Source organism: Mytilus trossulus, chromosome 11, assembly GCF_036588685.1.
Source record: "Mytilus trossulus isolate FHL-02 chromosome 11, PNRI_Mtr1.1.1.hap1, whole genome shotgun sequence".
Lineage (NCBI taxonomy): Eukaryota > Metazoa > Mollusca > Bivalvia > Mytilida > Mytilidae > Mytilus > Mytilus trossulus.
In genome coordinates this window covers 47352826-47371315 of record NC_086383.1, presented here as the reverse complement: position 1 = coordinate 47371315, position 18490 = coordinate 47352826, and the positions used below count along the sequence as shown (strand labels likewise).

At 32.2% G+C, this 18490-nt stretch overlaps 1 protein-coding gene across 1 annotated transcript; it reads left to right on the top strand.

Moving 5' to 3' along the window:
* Positions 1–2588: 2588 nt before the first annotated feature.
* On the top strand, positions 2589–17327 carry LOC134691223 (NADH dehydrogenase [ubiquinone] flavoprotein 1, mitochondrial-like). The gene is made up of 11 exons (XM_063551583.1): positions 2589–2733; positions 3766–3821; positions 6068–6157; positions 6895–7347; positions 8951–9076; positions 9593–9658; positions 10438–10604; positions 11146–11299; positions 12047–12101; positions 13723–13832; positions 16698–17327. Exons 1-11 carry the CDS (start codon positions 2688–2690, stop codon positions 16779–16781), a joined length of 1407 nt encoding a protein of 468 aa, XP_063407653.1. The 5' UTR covers positions 2589–2687; the 3' UTR covers positions 16782–17327.
* The last annotated feature ends 1163 nt before the right edge of the window (positions 17328–18490 follow it).

Here is an 18490-nt window from a genome sequence, read left to right as displayed (position 1 = left end):
AATCTGTTTCTGGTTTATTCTTTAATTACCTATTTAGATTTTACCTGGTTATTTGAGGAAACCAAGGATTTGTATAGTTAGTCTAACTATACAAATCCTTGAGGAAACTATCTGATAAACAATAAAATTAGTTGAAGATCACTTTGAATTAAAAGATTTATGAAAGTCAACAATTAAATTGAACATAAATGAAATCAATTATACAAGATCCATTAAGCAACAGAAATCAACTGTATATTTATATGAACGATAATACTTGTAAGTAATTATAAATAAATAAACAAGCTCATTTAAGGAACGAAATCTAAGTACAACAGTTTTCCATCCGAGATCGATTTTCCTGATTCATGCGAGTCCATTACCATGTATACATCTGATCATCTGTCTATTCAGCAGTACAACTTAACATTTCCAGCCGGACAAGGATTGTGATAAAAGAAAATCCGTGATATGTCATCAGTCATTTTTCCATTGTTAACGGAGGACTTCCGGCCAAAAAGTGTGGCCGTACATAATGATATCATGCTCCGCTAAGCAATAAGTAATAAATAAGAGTTGTAACTAGTCGGCTCAGAGATAGATTATGGTCTGAATATAGCGGCACTTCTTCCTGTGGGCGAATGTCGTGTTTGAGAACTATCAAGTATCAAGTTTAAAACCCGACAGCCTGTTGTTCAGCTGTAGTATTAATCAGGGTTCCTTTTCACATCTCAAAAAAAAATTCTTGTCCTGATATGTTAGTAATATTTGCCACTGAACATTAAACTTCGTTTAATCATCATGATTGTCAATAATTGGTTGGTTAGGTGTTCTACTGTTTATCGTCGGAGAACAATGACTCATTGTTCTCCGACGATAAACAGTAGAACACCTAACCAACCAATTATTGACTAACTTGACTAACTAAAATTTTACTGTTTTCAAATTTTTGATTTTTTTTTAAATACTAAGGCTTTTCTACCTCAGGCATAGATCACCTCAGCTGTATTTGGTAAAACTTTTGGGAATTTTTGTTCTCAATGCTCTTCAACTTCGTACTTTATTTGGCCTTTTGAACTTTTTTGGATTCGAGCGTCACTGATGAGTCTTTTGTAGACGAAACGCGCGTCTGGTGTATATACTAAATTTATTCCTGGTATCCTACCGTAGTCTAAAATCGTTCATCTTGTCAGTTCGTTAGGTATTTGTGTTTAAACTTAACACACGGGGAAACTCTGTATTGACGTCACTATGCTACTTCCGGCGTAGAAAAACAGTGCAGAATATGTTTTTTCTGCACTTTTGAATAGAAAAACGTTTCTGAAGGTAAGTTTTCATTGTTGTTCTCAATTATTGCTAAAAAAAAATGCCAATTTTCTAATGCCCGTTTCAATCCCGACTTCCGAATGTCTAAAAACATTCTAGAACTTCACAAAATCCCATTTCCGGCCTCCATTGCTTTGTGTACATTCCATTCAGCGTCATCAATCTTGTGGCAGGCAATACAGGTCAAGCAAATTGTATTTTTAGGAATTTAAAATGAAATGCTCCTTACGTCTTTCGCGATTTTCCCGCGAAAAAAACCCCAACCAAAATGAAAGGAAAACTAATTGAAAAAACGATGCCCATGCCATAATTTTGTACAGGAATATCGATTAGGTTAATAAAAAACAATTTACATTTAATTTTCTTTTTATTCATTATAAAAAGATCGATATTCTGACCATCAGGAATGTAGGTAAGAATTCATACAGAATTCCATTGATGTCAAAGGGGATGGCAAAAAAAGAGTGTTCCTGTTGAATAAAACCCAAAATTATTGCAAACTATTTTGAAGCAATATCCCACAAAGAAATAACGTAATTGCCGTAGACTGAAAAATCCCCTAATTGACAGTAGAGCAATTTGATTGGGTAGAACGAATTGACATCACGTGATTTTGACGCCATTGAAATTTAAATGTAAACAAACAAGGTCAGAAGGTTCAGTATGGGACAGCATCGTACATTTAGTTACTGACAAATAATTTTGAGTTACCAAGCTTGACAATGCATGGTAATTAAAAATGAAAACCAAATCTACAGAAAAAAATAGCCTTAGTATAAGGACTTATCATTACACCTGGATATCTATGATAAGACTCATCAGTGACGCTCGAATCAAAAATGTTATAAAATATTAAGGCCAAATAAAGTACGAAATTCACCGTATTCAAGATATTTCGAATAAGTTGAAATTTCATAGTTTTGTAACCTTATTTTTTTAAAAGATGCGCATTAGCATTAGTGAGGGGGGATAGGAGGGGTCCTGATCCCGAAATCCCGAGCTTAAAAACACGAAATCCCGAAATCCCGGGCTGGAAAAATACGAAATCCCGAGGTCTCGAAATTCGAAAAAAGAAATCCCAAATCCCGAAAGGGTCAATCCCGAAATCCCGAGCTTAAAAACACCCGATCCCGGAGTCCCGATAAAGGTCCTATCCCCCCTCATTAGTCTAACTACGATTCAGAAACGACCAATACATTCAGTCAAGCTTTTTAGGAAGCTAAACTTTGTGTTGTATAAAATCTTTCATAATCAAAGGGAAGTAACTCAAATTTGTCTTTGACCAATCACCAAAACGATTTAAACAAGGGTGATTTTCTGAAGGAGAAAATATTTCTAGTTGACGTCGTCAGGTACAAATCAAGGGCAGTCAGAGAACAACAATGTCCAGTCTCTGTCGAATTTCTCAGAATTTAAAGTGGCAGACAGGTAAATTAAGAGAAAATGAACCTTACAAATTGTCAAGGAAAAAAATGACACCACATATAAAGCACAAACACTCGGACATCTATTTCTGTCTTTGAGAATATATATACATGTACATGTATGATGTCTTTTGCTGATTAGTCCGAGATTACTCTGTTGTCCAACTGCTGTGGATATTTGCCATTCCAAAATAGATGCGCTGCTTCGTCACTTCTGGTACCGACTAACTGCCTTTGAATTGTATAAATCGGGTATCAAGTTGTTCATTTTTCATTTTAATATCTCTTCATTTATTGTTTAAATATGTAAGTTTCATCTACCTGCAGCCACCCTTAATTTTACAAGCCCTATAAATGGCTAACGTCCCACGGATATGAATTTTAGTGTTTTTCAACTTTTTGTATAACTTCAATATGTAACTTGCAAGCTAAAGGACGTCAATTATTTTATTATGATAGGCTTCTATTTTACAAATGTATAAGGTTTCCGAAGTGGAAAAAATTCAGAAAATACCTTATTAATTATGAGCAATTGCCATTGGAAAATGACTTCAAGTTGCCTAGATCATTATGCATTTGAGACATTTCGGCCATGAAACCATTAAACTATAGGCCATTTTGGTCATACACCCTGTCCAAATATGTTCAAAGTCTTGCTCATTTGTTGGCAAATTAATTAATATATTGAAGGAACACTTTCGTGCCCCATCAATGCTCTGCATAAAAACCAAGCTATTAGATGAAAGAAAACAGTAAAATTAAAAAATCTCTGCAAAAATTAGTCATGTTAGTTCTAGATTTTTGTTAATAGTTGTTTATTTTTTAGGTCTCATGGATGTTAATCTGGGATATTCCACACTCTAGCACTGGAGTCTGTCCAGTACTAGGAAAAAGAACCCCACACCTCCATTTTATTTATACACATAAACGAATATCACTTAGGTCATTTATCATGTTTATTATTATATGTTTTATAGTTCATATCTGTTGGTTAGAATGTATAAGTGTGAACTAATGGGAATTTTATTTTCAACAGTTTTACCTCAGATTAGCATCTGCATAAGAGAAAATAGTACAAAACCAGCAGAAAAGGTTAGTTTTACATGTATCATTAATAGTACATGTACATGCACATACAATGTATAAATGTTTAAGTCATGTATTAGCATTTAATGCTACATGTAAGTATATAAATACGGTGTTTGTCTAGGTCATATGAATGTACATGTACACTTATCAATCACATATTTTTTTTAACAACAATCTAAAAGATTGTTAACCCTTCCACCGATTGCTGCCCTGACAGAAACTACTCTGAGACGATGGCTTCCCTGGCTACTATTACTCAAGTGGGAGATCTTCATAATAAATGTCAATATAAACTTGTTTATAATTATTTGTGTATTTATTTCATTCACTTACAACATGTTCACAGTTTTGTTCATGTTTTGACAATTTTTTCTTCATAAAATATTCAAATTTTTGAATTTTCGGCATTATCTAGTTGAAATTATCAAAATTCGGCTATTTCACCCCAAATCATAATTTTTTTAACCCAAAGCAGTTAAATTTTGAAAATTTTTATGAGGCTGTACAAATTCCTCACAATGATCGATGTCCATTCCAAGTGTTTTGTACATAAAACGACATTTTATGTCAAAAAAGTATACTAGTTTGGCTTCAATTCTTCCATATTCTTTCAAAAAAAATGTTCCCTCATTTCAAATTCTCGTAAATTCCGTAAATTTCCTCTGATTTTGACACGGTTTTCAACAAACAGAAAGGCCATGTTTACACTTTCATCCGGATTATTCATCAAAGAAAGATAACTCATGTTTGCACTGTTTGAGTGGGAAATATAAAAGAGGTATTCCGATCCCGGTAAAACGGGACTCATCGTCAGCTGTCTGAAGCGTGAATCCCGGTAAACCGGGACTCGTTGGTGAAAGGGTTAAGGTAATCAGAATGCATAATAGTAGCTCATGTTTGGAATAGATTCCAATCCCTCCCCCTTCCTATAAAATAAATACTGAATATGAGTAAAAGGAAAACTCTATTTGGTTCACCTGACATCAACTTTATTTCATAGATCAGTTATCAAGGTTTAAGTGTTATATTTCTCAAATACTGTGAGCAGTGGGTCAACTATTTGTGGTATGAAATTATTTATTAAAGGTGTACATGTCTGTCAGATAGGCATCATTTTTATGGTTCAATTTAATTAGCCAATTGATGCTTTACATGTATATTTTCTTGTGTTTTGATCTGTTTTTTAAATACTTTAAGTAATGAATCAACTATATTTGATGTATGAAATGAATATACAGTGTAAACCTACATCTTTTGTACATGTCTGTCTGGGAAGGGTTCATCAGACCTTGACCTCATTTCATTGTCCAATGGCAATGTATATTTGTTTATCATGTTTATACTGTTTCTTGAATGCTTTAAATAGTCCGTCAACTGTATTTGATATAAGGATTAATTGTTATATCTGACCAGATTTTGTCTGACCTTTACCTCAGTGTTGTGAATCTTTAGAAAATATTAAGTTTTGGTTTAAGGATTAATTGTAACATGTAGGTGACATTTCAGCCTGTGTACTCTTATAAAAATTGTTTTGTGGATTTTTTTTTGTTTTAAATGTCTCAAACTGAAATGGCAAAAAAGGCAAGCAGTACAATTTCCACTATAAAGACACTATACAATGTAACAGAAACAATAAGTTGACTCCTTAGATATTTGTATGAAAAATTTCCTGGTTTTTAAATTTTTTTTGAATTTGTTTCCCTTTGAATTTGAAAACTTCATTACACAGCAATTAAACGGTAAATATAAAAAATGTGATACAATATTTTTATACAAAATCTATAAGAAAGATTACAAAATGTGTATGAATGAAATCATCACTTCACTTCTTATAAAGAGTTTTTGCACTTACATTTTGCCTTTATCATGTTTATCTTGCATTTGTAAACAAGAAAAGATGGACAGAAACAGAAGGCTGTAAAATTGATCAATATCTTTATAAAAAAAGAAGATGTGATATGATTGCCAATGAGACAACTCTCAACAAAAGACCAAAATAATACAGAAGTAAACTGTAGGTCACTGTACAACCATCAACAATGAGCAAAGCCCATATCGCTTGCTTATTTTAATTCAAGAAAATTTGTTGAATACTTAAGAATCCAGTATCTAAAATATGTATACATTCATGATTGTAACGTGGCATTAAAATACATGTTCATTATGAATGTGTCTTACAAGATTATTATTTGGTGTTCTGCATGCTTTGCCTACATGTATTGTATACAGTGACTCGTCTATTTTTTCAGACAAAATTTGGTCCCTTGAAAGATGAAGATAGAATTTTCACAAATTTATATGGACGCCATGACTGGAAACTCAAGGGTGCTATGTCAAGGGTGAGTACATACTACTGTTATAAACAAGAGTAGTATTTCATAGAGTGATTGTATCCTGATATAGACATTTTGATTATTGGTTACACCTTTATTTATTTCAAAAGGTTTTAAATAGGTATATTTTTTGGTCCTAGAGACAGAGAGAGTCTGAGGTAAATAACTAACCAGTTAATTTCAGACACCAATTTTAGAATTGTCGATTCAAGATTTAGATAAAGAATTTTGGTTAAATGATTAGTCTATATAGCTAATCCTCACAGCATTGGTTGCCTTTGATTGATCTAATAGTTAAAATCATTATTGGCCTATTTCACATTAAAATTCACATCAAAATGATCAATTAAAATGTTTGATGAAATTATAAGTGGTGTCTTGAACATGAGATATCTGGATTCAAACAAAACATAATATGGGTTAGTAAAAAGTTCCAATGTATAAATTTTAAAATAACTATTAAAAATCTATATATACATCCCTAGTTATCAAGACATATGAACATGATGAAGGATGAAAGGAATTATAAAAAAAAATTTGCAGAGCACACTCAAACAACAACCTCCTAAAAAAAATTCAGGACCAATCAACAACAAACAAATATGTCCAGATAGACCTACAATATATATGGTGTACAGACCAACCAGTGAGCACACACCTCACCATTTATCTATTTAGACCATGCATATGTGTTTTCAAAAACCTCGTACTTCTGTTAAAGATGAATTGGTCTCCTATTTTAGGGTGACTGGTATAAGACCAAAGAAATTCTGCTGAAAGGCCATGATTGGATACTCTCAGAGATGAAAGATTCTGGTTTAAGAGGAAGAGGAGGTGCTGGCTTCCCTACTGGAATGAAGTGGGGTTTCATGAATAAACCCAGTGATGGTAGACCTAAATACCTTGTAGTGAATGCAGATGAAGGGGAACCAGGTACTTGTAAAGACAGAGAAATCATGCGACATGACCCACATAAATTGGTGGAAGGGTGCCTTGTCGCAGGACGATCTATGGGGGCTGTGGCAGCCTACATTTACATTAGAGGAGAGTTTTATAATGAAGCTTCTAATCTCCAAGTTGCCATTAAAGAGGCCTATGCTAATGGACTTATTGGTAAAAATGCATGTGGGTCTGGCTATGATTTTGATGTGTTTGTTCACCGTGGAGCAGGAGCATATATATGTGGAGAAGAAACAGTAAGTTCTAGTACAATGTTAATGAAGAAATCAGGTAGTAAATACTGAAGCAGGGTTTCCGCTGGCGGTCGCCATTTTCGCAATTTGCGAAAAAATAATAATTTTGGCGATAAAAATTCGTCATTTGCGAAAGAATTTGGCGAAAGAAATATATAGAACGATTTATTTTCCTCCATCTTGTTTATTTACTTTACCCGATCAGACAATACTCGGAATTCACCTTGACCTCATTAAGTTTTGGACAGAAAATCATTAATCAGCTGATTGCATTTTAAAGCTATCGACAACAAAGGACTATATTAATAAAGGTGTTGATTGAATTGTTTGACAAAATGATATGGTTAATTAAATGGCTTCTGCTAAATGTCACATACAGAATTTATTTACCACTTTGCGGAGCACGTGTTTGAAGCAAACTTTTGACGTCTCCTCCGCTTTTAAAGATAGTTTAGAAAAGAAAGCTGTTGTTGTGACGAAAAATGTCCAAAAGCAAGGAAAATCTCAGATTTAATACTTTAATTATCCTTTGACTTAAATATCGGTAACTGATAAGGAAGACGTTTTTAAAGTCGTTTGAGTGACACACGTTTTTCAAGCCTAGTTTTTCGTCTCAACTTTTTTTATTTACGATGGTCAAGAAAAGAAAACTGTCGTTATGAAGAAATATATCCAAAAGGTTGGCTCGAATGAGAGTAACCCTTCAATGTAATGACTACACATGAAACGAGGGATCAATTTCATGTGATAAAAGCTTTTGTTTGATTGTAAAAAAAACATCTTAGTACAAAAGGGAACATCAGTATTTTTCTTTTAAAGAAACTTTCCCTACGAACTATACTGGTATTATATAATCAAAACATGTCCATTAATTTTGTTATATTTCAGGACGTATATCTTCTTAATTATTAAAAGTATAGTGGCCCAATCAATTAGAACAGTTGTTTAAAATACAATGAATAGTTTTTCCTTTTTAATTAAAAAAATCTGTTGTTTTAAAGTAAATTTTTAGTGTTTATTCATTAACATGTAAACTCTAAAATAAGTTTGTGCGCATAATCATAGACACAATGGGCAAAATCATCTTATTTAAGGGAAAGGTGGAGGGGGTAGAAAAAAACGTAATTTTAAACGAAAAATATAGTTATGTTATTTGGCGAAAAAAATAATAAAGTGGCGAAAAATATATTGTTTTGGCGAAAGAGGTGGCGAAAAAAATAATTGACCCAGGGGAAACCCTGCTGAAGTGTATTAAAAGAGAAAAAAAACCTAATACTAGTGAACCTTAACAAATCTAAGACTGCAGAAAATGATGCCTGTAGTACAAACTGGCCCATTATATATGAGCTACATTTTGTAGTTCACAAAAACTGGCTTTGGAGAGACTGTAAGCTCAAAAATAAAGAATGCCATAATGACTTGCCTCTTTCTATTTTGATACTGACTTATCATTTTTACAGCTTGAAAATAAAATGATAGAAACACAAATTTATGGAAAGAGGAAGTAATGCAAGTACATTTTTGTAACTGTTCAATTTACTGTTTGTTAAATCAGTTTCTTGTATTTTAATTCTTCTGCAGTTTTACAAATAGTTTTATTTTTCAGTCGTTAATTGAATCTCTGGAAGGAAAAGCAGGAAAACCCCGGCTTAAACCCCCATTCCCAGCTGATGTTGGCGTATTTGGTTGCCCTACAACAGTGGCAAATGTAGAAACAGTTGCCGTAGCTCCAGTAAGTTACACAAGTCTTATTATAGAATTCGAAGCAAGACAGTATCTCAGTGAGAAATAATGTTTCCACACATAACAGTAATCAAATTGTCAGGAGACATACTTATATAGAATATTTCTATTGAGGACATGTTCTTAACGGAACAATTACAATAGCCTATAAGTCATTAAGTGTTTCCATCAAGTTTTATTTCACCGACAATTATAGGCAGCTATACATGTACAGCATTCTACAATTAAAAAAAAATTACCATAATGTTTGGCTATAAAAGGCTCTGAAATGATAAACATGAATCTATTCAACTGAGATAATTAACAGGCTAATTTATAACAAAACAAATTAAGAAAAAACAAATATCCCAAACAACAACCACTGAACACCAGATTCCTGACTTGGGAAAGGCACATAATAACAAAAATCAAGTATCTTAGACTTAAATATCCAGTAAATTAGTGTTAAGTATAACAACATGTATGTTTAACACCTGATTTTGATTACTTTTTTTTGTAATTGTAGATCATTTGTAGGAGAGGAGCCAGTTGGTTTGCCAGTTTTGGAAGAGAAAGAAATCGTGGGACAAAGGTATTTTTTCTGAAAATGCTGCAGCCAATTGATGACAAATTTTTAAGTCTGAAGGTCATTTAAAGGTTTAATATACAGATTCATGGGAATCATTGTATACTGGTACTTTCAGATAAATACAGTGGACTTATTTTCTGTACAATAGGCTCTTGAATAGTAAATTTGGCTTGTGTTTGATGACATAGGATCCCTTTTAGTATTACCTTATCTTTTATCTATATATTAGATCTGGAACATAACTATCTTGTAAAGATGTATTCACATTTGTAACAGTTCCAGAGTTTATCCCCTGATTGTTTTCAAAATTGTAATTTTGATTTACTGTTGATTAGTTATGTTAATTTTGGATTTCTGCTTTTTCATTTCTCTTTTCTTTATATATAGCTACATACTATGCAATGTAGGTTTACTTTGTGTCTTGAAATTTTTTGATACTTAAGTCTATTACTTTCATGTACAGATTACATACATATTCACCAATGGGATTATTCTCCCAAGATTTAAAAAAAAAGTTGCATTTATACAATTGTTTAATTTTGTTGAACAAAATAACAATAATGGAATCCCAATTTTGCTTATAAGGATTAAGATAGTTTGAACTTATTTCTTAGAGCTAATTAGTACAAGATATCAAAAGATTAGAGAAAATAAAACCAGTAAACATAATTTTTCCAAAAAGAGACATATTTTGCTTTACATACAAACAGATGATGAACATGAAGACGTTTTTGGAAACGGTTGAAATTCAGTTTTGAACTCTTTTTATTTGTTGCTTGCAGCTGTTCAATATTTCTGGTAATGTAAATAATCCCTGTACAGTAGAAGAAGAGATGTCTATCCCTCTGAGAGAATTGATAGAGCGACATGCAGGAGGTGTGATAGGAGGCTGGGACAACCTACAAGGAGTTATACCTGGGGGATCATCTACACCGGTCATTCCAAAAAGGTAAATATTGGTTCTGACAAAAAATGTAAAATGGTGGAGTAAGTAAAAAGATACAGTTAGTCAATTTATCATCTGTGGTCTAGTCTTGATTAATATCATGATTTTTATTTCAGTTACAAACAATTATTTGCTGTACTGCTAGAAATCTCAAATGCACAACAAAACAAACTTTTTGTATTCCACTTAGTAATATTTAATGAGCCACAAATAATTAATAACCAACTAAAAATTTATCTACAAATAATTTGATATCCAGATAAACTGAGAATGACATATGAGGAAAAGAGTGCTTGAAAACTATATTTTTTTAAAAGAAATAATGTCTTTAAATTTGTGTGTCATTGGTTTTTTTCTAACCACTTTAAGGACTGATGCAAACTCTGCTATAACCACTATTAATTAAGTTTGTATTATTATCTGAAATCAGTGTAAAAGACTGTTTAATTAAAGGTGATGTAGAGGACTTTGTCTCAAGTCCAAATATGATATGAAAAGAATTTTTAATTAGACCTCCATTTTAATTTAATCATTGTTCTTTTAGTGTGTGTGAAGATGTGCCAATGGATTTTGATGGGTTAGTCCAGGCTCAGACTGGTTTAGGAACAGCAGCAGTTATAGTCATGAACAACCAAGCTGATATGATTAGATGTATATCTCGTCTTATAGAATTTTATAAACATGAAAGCTGTGGACAGGTAATAGGTTTTCAAACATACAGCAGATAACTTCCCTCAATTAAATGTTAGTGAAATTTAAGTTGACAATTATCTTCAAGTTGTTAATAGTCTTCACATAGAAAATATCAAGAATCTTTACAGCAAAGAGAAAGCCAATATATCTTGGATCTAAAATACTAAAACAAAATACTACAACATATCAAAGGTAAACTCAAAATGGAAAGTCTGTAAAAGCAGCATTGAGGCTCAATTTTGCATTCCTATTTTCTTCTCATTTCCCATTTCTTGGTCATTGATTGTGTGAGGATCCTAATGATATGAACAGTATTAATCAAAATCTGACGTGAAGGGCCTGTAGAACTCTACTGTTGCATTTAATCTTTAATGAACATATTGGTTCATGTTTTTTTCATCTTTGGCCTTAACGAGAACCTGAATCCTATTTTATTTTTGAGTAATAGTGCACAAAAAGACTTGGGATATAAACATATAATTTGCCAAAATGCTTAAACTTGGTAATATTATTCACTTTGAAAGTGGATTAATTTGTAAATACCACAAATAATAGTCATGTGATTTTGATATATGCTTATAGATATTATCTAGCTATAATTTTATTTTACAGCTGAACCTGTTTAAAATTTTGTAAATTTATTTCCTTTAGTCAAAAGTATTTAGGTAGTTTTAGGCTATGAACTTTGAAGAATCTGTACAAAGTGAAGTTCAAGCTTTATTTCTAAAAAAATGCTTTATTTTAAATTTTAGTGTACACCATGTCGAGAAGGATGTGGATGGATGGCAAAGATCATGAATAGATTTGGTAAGATTTTAAAACTAGATGTGTCAAAGCGACACGAATGGCCTCGTCCCAAAAAGTTGAAAAATCTTCAATTTCAATAACACATGTGGACACAAACATGATGGTTGTCTCACATTGATATGTTCATTATTATTAATTAACTGTTTACAAAACTCAGCTCAAAATGTGGAGGCCTATAGAAAAAAATCTATATAACTGTTAACAAAACTCAGCTCAAAATGTTGAGGTCTATAGAAAAAAGTCTGTATAACTGTGATTTTCAACAATTTTCAAAGTTGTAGACCCTTTATTATTTAGGGAAAAATTAATGGAGAGGAACAAAACTTAAACTTTTTTTTTTTTAATATTAAACATATTTTATTAACAATCACCTGTTACATCAACCCTCAGTTGCCCAGGGAAGCAAACTAAGGGGGCCCCAATTTTTACAATCTCATTTGTCGGGGGGAAGCAAATGAGAATAGAAAAAAACTCCCACTATAAATTATTAACATCAACCTTTATAAATATTATCCATCCTAAAACTTAAACTTGATCTGTAACTCATCATGGTTAACTCACAAACCAAAATTCAGCCCAATATCTGAAGGCATTTAGAAAAAAAATCTGTATAACTGTGATTTTCAACAATTTATCAAAGTCCAAAGCCCTTAATTTCAGCAAAAATTAGAGGAGCGGAACGAAACTTAAACTTGATCTGTAACTCATTATGATTAACTCTCAAACCAAAAATTAGCTCAATATCTGAAGGTATTTAGAAAAAATACCTCTGTATAATGGTTTGTTGTGGTTGATGGAATTTCGTTGTGGGGCCATAAAAAAATGAATTTTAACTTCTGGTAGAAGTAGGTTGACTGTTTCTGTTATAAGATAAGTCAAAGATATTTGGTATGTTGTATAAGCATTTATAAGGAGATTTTTATGTTCTGAATTATTTGTCATAGATCAGTCTAAGTGGAACTGACTTTGATAAGTCAATGATATTTGGTATGCACTTGGAAATATCTTATTTCCACTGAAACTATTCAGCCCTGTACTGTCAGTCATGGACCATTTATTTTGAATATTTTAAATTACATTTCAAAGTACCATATAGTGGGTTATTTTTGGCTGGGTGCTAATTTTTCGTTTATTTTTGCTTATTTTAGCGGTAAGAACAAAAATTGCCAAAATAAATTCTGCCAATTTAAAACTGCAAAGGTATTGATAAAAGTTTTGAATGCGCCAAAATAATAACTGCCAAAATATTTTGTTTACCTGATTTGAAGAAAATCCCCTTATTGTACACCCGCTTTAAGGACCTATGCAAATTCTGCAATAACAGATAGGATCAAATTTTCAAATTATTTTTTTATGGTATGTCTTATTAACTGTGATGAAGTAGAGACATTTATCAATAGTGCAAATATCATATGAAAAGAATTTTTAGTTAGACCTCCATTTTAATTTAAACATTTTTCCGAAAAATAATTCCAGCAAAAAATATCCAACTATAAGGTTTTGCTATTTTAATTTCAATATTTGCATTTTTCTATCAAAGTAACATACAGGCAAGGCATATCTCTGTGTCAACAGTTTATTTTTATGTGAATAGTTCAATGAATGAAGTCTTTTTCTTCAGAAACTGGAAATGCCAGACCTGCAGAGATAGACATGTTATATGAATTAAGTAAGCAGATTGAGGGACACACGATCTGTGCCTTAGGTGATGGAGCAGCTTGGCCTGTACAGGTACGTCTAATTCACTTTATTGTCCATGCAATGTTCAGAGGCATTTGGTTTTAAAATCGGGTAACACTTATAATTTGTTATGGTCCACCTAGCATAGAAGTGGGGCATTATGTATTCTGGTCCGTTCATTTGTCTGTATGTCCCGCTTCGGGTTGAAGTTTTTGGTCAAGGTAGTTGAAGTCAAAACAACTTGAAACTTAGCAGTGTTCCCGCCTGCCCTCAATAGAAGGGCGCCCCGCCCTTGGTGCCCTTACCCCCGCCCTTCTGCCCTCCAAAGCCAAAGAATGTCCCCCTCTGCCTTTTCAAAAGATACATTTTACAAATTACATGCCTTCTGGCGTTTCCGGTGAAATTGTTACCTGATTGTGTAACACTAATTAACTGACAATAGGATTAAGTTAAATACCTAATGCCTTTGGCAGTTTTATCACCTCTGCTAATGATTGCTCACTGCTAATTAGTGGATTTAAGATAATTGAACAAATACTAGATATTTAATACAGAATGAAAATGACCATGTCAGCCATTTGTAATGTTTACGTATTATAGCATATGTACACATAAAAAAATATATTTTTAAATAAAATTTAAAACAATTTAAAAGGCATACTAAGTTTTGACTAAATTAGTAGATTGGTAAAAACGTTTTGTTTTATAACCACGAGTATACAATTAAAAGAAGAACCAAAGAAATTTGTATTTGAACATAACAATATTGCACCACTTCCTGTTTTATTTCTTGTATTATAATCCTCCTTACATAGGAGCACTTAACAAATGCTTTTATTTTTTAACCATAATGGAGTTTATACCTACTGTAATATATGCAATGTATTATTGCATCATTATAATATAATCATCTCTTGTATCACCTGTTATATTTATAAAACTCCCTACTTAGGAGCACTTTGGTGTGCACTTCTTAATACTTTTTTGTAACAATTTAAAGGATTACAAGTTAAGTAACTTTCAATAACCATGATAACACAAATACTATACATGTATGTCTAAACAAGTAATTTGAATGTAGATAAACTACATAACAAATTCAATTTTGTTTAGCTCCATCTTTCAGAACTACTTGTTTATTTTTATAGACCTGTATAATTAAGTTATATAAATTATAAAATTAAAAAAAAAAGATTTTTCTAAGGATTTTTTTCCTGATCAAAATGCAGTTTGCATAAATTAACATCAATTAAAATGATATGCTTTGTGTCATGGTAATATAATTTGATAATAAAAAAATCTTAATGGAACCAACACTTGGAACACATTAATTTCTGTATAAGGTTAAAATACAAGTAATGTTCTGCAGCTGAGCCTAGCAATATATATACATGTATTCAAGGTTATTAATACACTGCCAAACAGTGCCCTTACACTTTGGGTTATTGCGCTAAAGTGCCCTTTCATTCAAGTAGCACCCTTCTGCCCTAAGATTCAAGCTGGAACACTGCTTAGTACACATGTTCCCTATGATATGATCTTTCTAATTTTTATGCCAAATCAGAGGTTTCACCCCAATTTCACAGTCCACTGAACATAGAAAATGATAGTGCAGATGGGGCATCTGTGTACTGGGGACACATTCTCGATTACTATTATATTGGCTTTTAAAGGAAGTTCACTGCTAATATTCAAATTAATCATACTGGTTTTGATATTTAGTGAATATTTGAATTTGAAATAAAAACCAAAGCATTGTGGGGTTCTTGGCAAAAGATTTAAAGATATAACAGCCTTAATTTGCTCAGTTAGTTTTTTTTTATTCTGACCAAAATTAAATTTGCAGAAGTGGAAAAGAGGGCTTTGTGGCGGAGTGGTTTAAGTAGTTGAACAGCTTAAAAGTTAACTTCACCACTCTGTTTGTGAGTCCAAATCCTGCATGTGGCAGTTGAGCTTGACTCCAATCTTAATTGACTAGAATTGTCACTGGTTTTCTAGCCAGGCACAATGCCTTCTGGTAATCTTTATATGACAGCAAAATTTCTTTTGGGTTCATATAATGCGATGATGTTGTCCTCAGCATTGGCGTTTCAAGACAAAAATGGTTTCCGAACCATAACTTTAGTTTAAGTGAATGGAAATTTACCCATATCCTTTCTTTTATAATAGTTTTACTGCATTTAACATGTAGATACAGCCTGTGATTTAAGTTTTTTTTATGTGTCTTAGGGAGAATATTTTTTTCATTAAAAAGCTTGGTCTGAGGCAAAAAATTATATATTTAATTTTTGTCATTTTCTGATATTTACTTGATTGATATTTTTATGCCCCACCTATGATAGTAGGGGGGCATTATGTTTTCTGGTCTGTGCCTCCGTTCGTTCGTCCATTCGTCCCACTTCAGGTTAAAGTTTTTTTGGTCGAGGTAGTTTTTGATGAAGTTGAAGTCCAATCAATTTGAAACTTAGTACACATGTTCCCCATGATATGATCTTTCTAATTTTAATGCCAAATTATAGTTTTGACCCCAATTACATGGTCCACTGAACATAGAAAATGATAGTGCGAAGTTCAGGTTAAAGTTTTTGGTCAAGGTTTTTGATGAAGTTAAAGTTACATCAACTTGAAACTTAGTACACATGTTCCCTATGACATGATTTTTCTAAATTTAATTCCAAATTAAAGTTCTGACCCCAATTTTCACAGTCCACTGAACACAGAAAATGATAGTGCGAGTGGGGCATCTGTGTACTATGGACACATTCTTGTTTTATAGTTAACATTAACATTAAGTTTGGGATTGAATAAATTAGACACCAGTAACTTTGTCAAACCTTCATGGAGTGATATAATACTTGGATAGAAAGAGTAATTTTGTTTTGTATAGTTATATGACCCAATGTTTTACTTTTTCAGGGACTAATCAGACATTTCCGTCCAGTAATTTTAGAAAGGATGAAAGAATATGAAGCTAAACAACCGAAGAAAGCAACAGCATAGAAATAGTCTCCTGTTCATCAGTTACTTTGTCTTTGAAGTGTATTTAAATTATAACTGTCATACAGATAGACTACTATAGCTATTGTTTCACAAAGGAATAACTGTAAAATTGCAAGTTTAGACTAATGGTAAAAACTATGATAAAAGTTTTCTTGGCTCCATGAATTGAAAAAATAATTCAAACTATTGTAATTCATTTTGGGGACCACACAACATCAATTGTCAGTCAAACTAGTTTGCTCTTTCCCATCACATGAACTCTTGAGAGAGGTTTTTGTCAGAGACCATTTTGAATACGTAAGTGCAAAAATTATTTAGCAATTTTTGCATTTTTGTAGGAGGAATTTTTGGCAATCTTTTCAAAATTGAAAGTTACTTCATTTCAGATCAAGATGCTACTTTTGTTTTGTATGTTGATGGATTTCATTTTACTATTTATACACTTGTTTTAAAACATAACTCTTTGACACGTTATGAATTGAGACTAGATTACAGTATGTATTGTTTACAAATAAAATAAATTACTTGTATATACTTTTTGATGAATTTTGTTGTGCTTTGTTTTTAAATGTAACTAATTTGTCATGTCTAAGTCATAATGTACAAGAACTATATATAGAATTAAAAACCAATTGTTCAGAGAACAATTGAAGGTCTTTCCACTAGTAAAGTTCTATTTTGATATTGAAATATGAAAAATCAGTTTAAAATGTTAGTTCCTATGGCTTTAGGATGTATTAATATGAATTTAAAGCAAAGGTCAAAATCTAGAACGTCCTTTAACCTATGACCTTGACCTCAATTTTAAGGTCACAAACCAAGGACCTTAAATCAAAAGACCCTAGGTCTTTAATATGTTTGGTTAATGAGTAATATCAATTTACACATAATTCTAAATGTAAGATGGGCAAAAGCTCCCATGTATTGTCTGCGCACCCTTTCAACCAAAATATACAAGTAAGGACATGTCGCAACTAACAATTTATGAAAAATTATTTGTCGATATGTCATACGGTTTTTGGAAATAAGTGAAAATAAGCCAAAATCAAAATTTAGAATATGACCTTGACCTTTGACCTTGACGCTTTGACCCAACTAACATGGTTATTTAGACGGTGTCGAAAATTGTTGAACGGTGAGGGCGAAATTGGACCAAGGACCTCAAATCTGAAGACCCTAGGTCTCTATCACTTATGGTTTGCCATTTAGAAATGCATATCAATTAATTCAATGGAAAAGGGGGAATAACTCTCATATGGAGTCTCCGTAAAGCTTCGGTCCAAATGAATATCCTAATCCTTAAGATATAACGAGCAATTTGGTAAAATAAATTTGTCGTAATCTTTTACGGTTGCGAAGGAGTAGTGGCCACAAGAAAAACAGTGTTTGGGGAGATAACTCTTACAATGTTAAGTATTTTGTTACGCAGTTGTAAATTTTAAAGCGTATAAACTATATGATACCATATTCCAAATATCTAAGCGACATCTTTTGAAACATCAATACTACGCAAGAAAAAAAATTAGGCGGAAGAAAAAAAAAAAAAATAATAATAATAATAATCAGAACAAATTCAATAGGTCTTTCCACGGAAAGGTGGAAAGACCTAATTAAAAGGAGAAAGTTGTTCCAGCAAGAATAAATTATAATGGTATGGATGTTATCTCATTATTGGCTTCTAGCTTATCAGCATATTAGTATTTGTACTT

What these genes read in the sequence shown, in the direction of transcription:
- LOC134691223 (XM_063551583.1), top strand. Translation starts at nt 2,688, where the DNA reads ATGTCCAGTCTCTGTCGAATTTCTCAGAATTTAAAGTGGCAGACAG. An exon ending in AAACAGTTGCCGTAGCTCCA is followed by an intron (nt 9,077 to 9,592) that starts GTAAGTTACACA and finishes TTGTAATTGTAG; the next exon opens with ATCATTTGTAGGAGAGGAGC. An exon ending in AAAGAAATCGTGGGACAAAG is followed by an intron (nt 9,659 to 10,437) that starts GTATTTTTTCTG and finishes TGTTGCTTGCAG; the next exon opens with CTGTTCAATATTTCTGGTAA.